We start from the raw sequence: 5867 nt of genomic DNA, 5'->3' as shown, positions 1-5867 counted from the left end.
GCTAGGCATGTGTCTTCATAAAGCATGTGCATTCAGTGACTGCACACTAATAGAGTTACGTTGTCATAATAATACTGCAAGCTTAAAGCAAAGAAGTACTCAATTCTTTCATAAAATACAAGCTTATGCATACACACACATACATGCAAATCCAGTCCCAGATACAAATATTTATAGATAAACCTCTCTAATGCATACTAAAACACATGAAATATCAATATATTTTCAAATTACACAAAATATCCCTTCAATTATTTGTATATATATGCATATACTCTAAATAACAAAAATATAGGTGTACAGATAAGCTCACACATCTAATTTCACACGTTGTTACACATGAATTAAAATCCCTTCTTTGCATTGTGTACTCAAAGGAGAGAGGAAGGTTAGGGGTTAATCCTTCTAGCTTTGGTCTCCAGTCTCAGAGGAAGCCAGTATGAGTATGAGGCAGTGGAACTTGGGGTGGGGGGAGAACTAATGCTTGGAGGGAGGGAAAAAACAGGCATATCCTTTAAATAGACTCTACTCTGCGGTATCTGCCAAGGCTGAATCCCAGGGGCCTGTTAAAAACCTCCTATGGATATATGTGGCTTGGTCAGAGACAGAGCACAGCTCAGTGTGACTGATTTTCTGTCCCTCCGGCACCTGTGCTCTTCCCAGACTGCAGTGGGATTCAGAGCCTCCAGGAAGCTGGAAGGCAAGGAAGTGCACTGGCAGAAGGGTCAGACTCTGGGAAAACCATGTCCAGAGATCCATGACCGCTGAACTCTACTATAAGATGAGGAGAAAGAAGCAGGGCTCCATCTGTGTCCCCCATGGAGACCTAGAAAGGTATGCAGGCTGCCTCCCCACACCCCTCCCCATAAAGGAAGTTGCATCTGAATCCCACCTGCCTTCCACCTTGGTTTTTGGTTCCCCACACTGAAATAACAGTCTAAATTTCCCTGAAGCTGTTCTTTAGCAAGATCTCAGCCCATTTTACCTTCTGTTCCTTCATTGTCTTTAGCAACCCAAGAAACAGTAGGACACAATTACTTCCACATAGTGGGTGGAGTAATACGGGTTCAACAGAGCCAGCCAGCCATCCCTGGATTCAAACCCATATTCCCAGATGATAACTGACTTCTACTCAATTTGTGGACAATGGTTCTTGTAACTATATTTCCTCAACTAAAAGTTACACAGTGTCTTTACAAGTTTTATTTGGGAGAAGAGAAAAAAATTGAATCATAAGTTCAAAGTGAAATCAACTTAGATCTAATCTTTGAAAGGAATCTGACTTAATTACAGCTTCCAGTGTGCACTGTGCTAAAATAATTTATCTTGGGTGGAAAAAAGAGAAATGAACATATTTAATACTAGGGTAGAGAAGGAAGGAGTTTTGCCAAAGATGGGAAACTATGTCATTCTTCTATTTTTTACCATTTAAGGAATGTGCATTTCCCTCCCTGAATCCAAAGCAAATCTGATAACCTATGTGTTCTGTACTGTTTCTGTCTCAAACAGAAAACATAAGACTGAGAAGATCAGGCCTTGCAAAACACAGAGGCCCCAGGCTGCAAATAATGTATTTCCGAAGTTAGGGAATATGCTTAGTAGTGATATTTGTTTTAAGCAAACCTATGCCTATTATATGGGCAGGTTGGGAAAATTTAGGCGTAGAAAAGACTTCAAAAGTCTGAATCTCATTTCCTTCATAGTTATAGGTCCAGGGAAAATAAGAAAAAGTCTCAGCCTATTTGGGGTCTCAAAAATATCATTTATAAGAATAGCCAATCTAGTAAAATGAAACATATACTCATATCCAGAGGTGATTTGCTAAGGGGGGGCTAGAAAAGATATTTTTCTTGCCTAGATGTGTCTGTTATGAAAGAGATAAAAGCTAAAGCTTTGAATTGAAGATAGGAAAACTGAGGTTAAGTAGTGATAAGGTGCTAGGTGACAACAGTCACCTGTGTCCTATGGATTCTGAAGTAGGGAACATTCATCAGAGGAATCTAACATGGAATCAGATCACATAAGGCAAGTTCAGATAGAGGATAGTGCAGCAGTGTGCTGACTGTCAGCAGGGCCACCTCTATTATGAGAAACAGATCTGTCTTATGAGTAGAACTCAGAGTAGGGTTAAGTGGGTTCTTCTGGGCATCTTAGGATATTGTTATATAGATAAAAGGCTGTTACCACAAAATAATGACACTTATTTTTTATTTTCTTCAGCAAATATTTATTAAGCCTCTACTTGGTACAAAGCACAGAAGAGTTAGAAATAGTGCAGAGTTCCAGACTGACTCCACGTGAATTCAGCAGCTAGGACTGCCCTTGCCAGACCATAGCCTGAAAGCCAAATCCAGCTGCACCCTGATCTTTAAATAAGCTTTTACTGGAATAAAGTCACACACGTGCATTTATGTATGGACCACAACTGATGATTTTGCACTACAAAGTTTTTTGTTTGTTTTGTTTTGTTTTTCATTGATTAATTAAAAAAATAAATGATAGCAGAATGCATTACAATTCATATTACACATATACAGCACAGTTTTCCATATCTCTGGTTGCATATAAAGTATAAGTTTAAACTGATTAGATGGCACAGAAGCTAAAATATTTATAATCTGAAATTTGACAGGTCAGATGTTACCTCTAAAGAAGCAGGAGGAGTCACTACAATACAGATGTTTATTTATAGATGAGCAATTGGTCCCTCAGCTATCTCCAAATCCAAATCCTCAAGGTAACCATCCTAGAGTCAACCTAAACTCAACATCACTCATACATACCTCTGGTCCTTTAATCCTTACTGCTTTTAAACCCTAAAATGTTGCCTCAGAAACTTAACAGAGTAATAAAAGAACATATGGGAAAGGTTAAACAATCAGATGCCTGTTGTGAAGAAATAAAGGGGTAAAACCACATTTGCCAAGAAGTATTTTCCTTAGCATGTTTTACTATCAAAACAAATATTGATTCTGGAAGTATAATTATACTCAGAGATGGTATGTTCTAAGTCCATTTTGAATGCCATTAATATGAATACAAAATACTGAGCAGCAGCAGCATTTTATGCTACAAAATTTTACATGTTAAAATAGTGAAATTGGTTTTGGTTTATCACTAAATCCAATTGCCCCATTCAAAAAGGCTTATAATTATTAACAATGATTGATTTGTTTGTTATCACCTGCAGAGTGTAGATTATGTTTACACCTGAGAAAATATTATCCTTCCCCTGATGTTGACTTCAGGGAACAGCTCTTCTCATCCCGTGTCCTTCATCCTGCTTGGAATCCCAGGACTGGAGAGTTCCCACTTTTGGATTGCCTTCCCATTCTGTGTCATGTATATCGTGGCTGTAGCTGGCAATATCATCATCCTGCATGTAATCAGGACCGACCACACCCTGCACCAGCCCATGTACCTCTTTCTGGCCATGCTGGCTCTCACCGACCTGGTCCTCTCCTCCTCCACACAGCCTAAAATGCTGGCCATACTCTGGTTCCATGCTCATGAGATTGAATACCATGCCTGCCTCATCCAGGTGTTCTTCATCCATGCCTTTTCTTCTGTGGAGTCTGGGGTGCTCATGGCTATGGCCTTGGACCGCTATGTGGCCATCTGCTTCCCACTGAGGCACTCTAGTATCCTCACCACGTCTGTGGTGATCAAACTAGGGTCGGTTGTGATGGTGAGAGGGCTGCTGTGGGTGAGCCCCTTCTGCTTCATGATCTCCAGGATGCCCTTCTGCCCCAACAAGGTCATTCCCCAGTCCTACTGTGAGCACATGGCTTTGCTGAAGTTGGTGTGTGCTGATACCAGAGTCAATCGTGGATATGGGCTCTTTGTGGCCTTCTCTGTGGCTGCCTTTGATATTATTGTTATTGGCATATCCTATATGAAGATTTTGAGGGCTGTTCTTCAGTTGCCTTCAGGCGAAGCCCGTCTCAAGGCTTTTGGTACCTGTGGTTCTCACATCTGTGTTATCCTGACTTTATATGTCCCAGCCCTCTTTACCTTCCTCACCCACCGGTTTGGCCATCAAGTACCCCATTTAGTACACATCATATTTGCTAATGTCTATCTTCTGGTACCTCCCATGCTCAACCCCATCATCTATGGAGTGAGAACCAAACAGATCAGGGAGAGGGTTGTCAGAGTGTGTTGTGGAAAAGAGCCTTGAGCCAAGGATCACAATGTCCCCAGACTCTCAATTGCTCCATTGATCTGACATAATGATTAAAGTTTGATAAGCCATTACGTATCATCAATGTTATAGTTTCCATATGAAGTATCCTCCAAAAACTCCTGTATTAATGTAGGAATATCCAGAGGTGAAATTATTGGATCATGGGAGCTCAAACATAATCAGTCCATCCTAATTTGAATGAATTGAATGGCTGGTACTGTAGGCATTTGGGACATAGCTGGAGATGAGTCACTGAGGGCATGACCTTGAAGGGTACATATTCCTTGTTGCCCCTTTCCTCCATTTCTCTGCTTCCTTGTTGCCTTGAATAAAGCAGCTTCTCTCTACTGCACTCTTTTCCTATGATGTTCTACCTCACCTGGGCCCAGATCTGTGGCCAACCAAACATGGGTTGAACCTCTGAAACCCGGAGCCAAAATATACTTTTTCTCCTTTAAGTTGTTCTTGTCAGGTCTTTTGATCACAGTGACAAAAAGCAGTCTAAAACAATCACAAATTTATCTCTGTGGACAACTAGCTCAGAGGCCATCAATTAATATTGTTTGGATACAAGGTACTGCCCAATAAGCTCATATGATAGATAATCTAGCAATGTTCAGAGGCGAGAAGATTAGGTTGTGAGAGCTGTAACCTGTGACCTAATGACTATATTAATCTATCTGATGGATAGATCATTTGAAAGGACTACTGTACTACTGTACTAGATGGTAACTGGTGAAAGTAGTTCGTGGAGAATATGCCTGAGCCAACCAACCATGGACTAAACCTCTGAGGCCATGGGACAAAAATAAACAAGAACAGCTAAGTTGTTTATTTTGGACTCAAAACTAAATTGTTCTTCTCAGGTACTTTGGCCACAGTGATGCAAAGCTTATTAATAAAGCAACTGTCCAGAAGAAAGAGGAACAGTTTCCATGATACCCCAGAATATGAGATATCTGAGAAATATGATGCATAGTGCAAACTTAATTGACTTATGTTCATTATCACAAGAAATTTTTCTTCTATGTATTAAATCAGTAAATATTTTAAAAGAATGCCATCTTCTATATCCTAGTGAGGTAAAAACATCTTTATGCTATAAGTAAAAATATGAAACACTGTTTAAAAACAATACAGAAATTTGCATCAGTTAAAAGAAAGACATTTTCTCCCAAGGAATCTCTGTGTAAAAACAGAATTTGTGAAACAAAGCAAGTATAAAGACATGGATAAAGTCATTACTTGTAAAAATAAAATGGAATTATTGAACTATTATACTATAATAAACCAAGAGACACAATGTGTAGCTGAACACTGTGTTCCACTTGTGTGTGCAACAAGTAAAGAGAACTGTGAAAAGTGATCAAGATATAACATTAAATTAAAATAAATGAAAAAAACAACTGCCCATGAAGCCTGATGCCAATTCTAAGAAGGAAGACATATGCAAAAAAAATATTTAGGAAATACATCCAAATGCTAATAAGACATCCTTGGAGCAATGAAGCTTCTGTCATTTTTTAAAAAATGTTTTTAAATATACATGACAGTAGATGTATTTTGACATATTATACATACATGAAGTAAAAATTATTCTAATTAGGATCCTTTTCTTGTGGTTGTACATGATGTGGCATTACACTGGTTGTTTTTCATACACAATGATGGGAAAGATACG

The 5867-nt window shown here is 39.1% G+C and overlaps 1 protein-coding gene across 1 annotated transcript; it reads left to right on the top strand.

Annotated features, from left to right (window-relative positions):
• The first annotated feature begins 3235 nt into the window (after nt 1–3235).
• On the top strand, nt 3236–4180 carry LOC143391348 (olfactory receptor 52R1-like). Its single transcript, XM_076844045.2, has one exon. The coding sequence runs from the start codon at nt 3236–3238 to the stop codon at nt 4178–4180; it is 945 nt and encodes a 314-aa protein (XP_076700160.1).
• The last annotated feature ends 1687 nt before the right edge of the window (nt 4181–5867 follow it).

This window comes from Callospermophilus lateralis, chromosome 2 (assembly GCF_048772815.1).
Source record: "Callospermophilus lateralis isolate mCalLat2 chromosome 2, mCalLat2.hap1, whole genome shotgun sequence".
NCBI classification, from domain to species: domain Eukaryota; kingdom Metazoa; phylum Chordata; class Mammalia; order Rodentia; family Sciuridae; genus Callospermophilus; species Callospermophilus lateralis.
This window is presented reverse-complemented; position numbering and strand designations above follow the sequence as displayed.

What these genes read in the sequence shown, in the direction of transcription:
- LOC143391348 (XM_076844045.2), top strand. Translation starts at nt 3,236, where the DNA reads ATGTTGACTTCAGGGAACAGCTCTTCTCATCCCGTGTCCTTCATCCTG.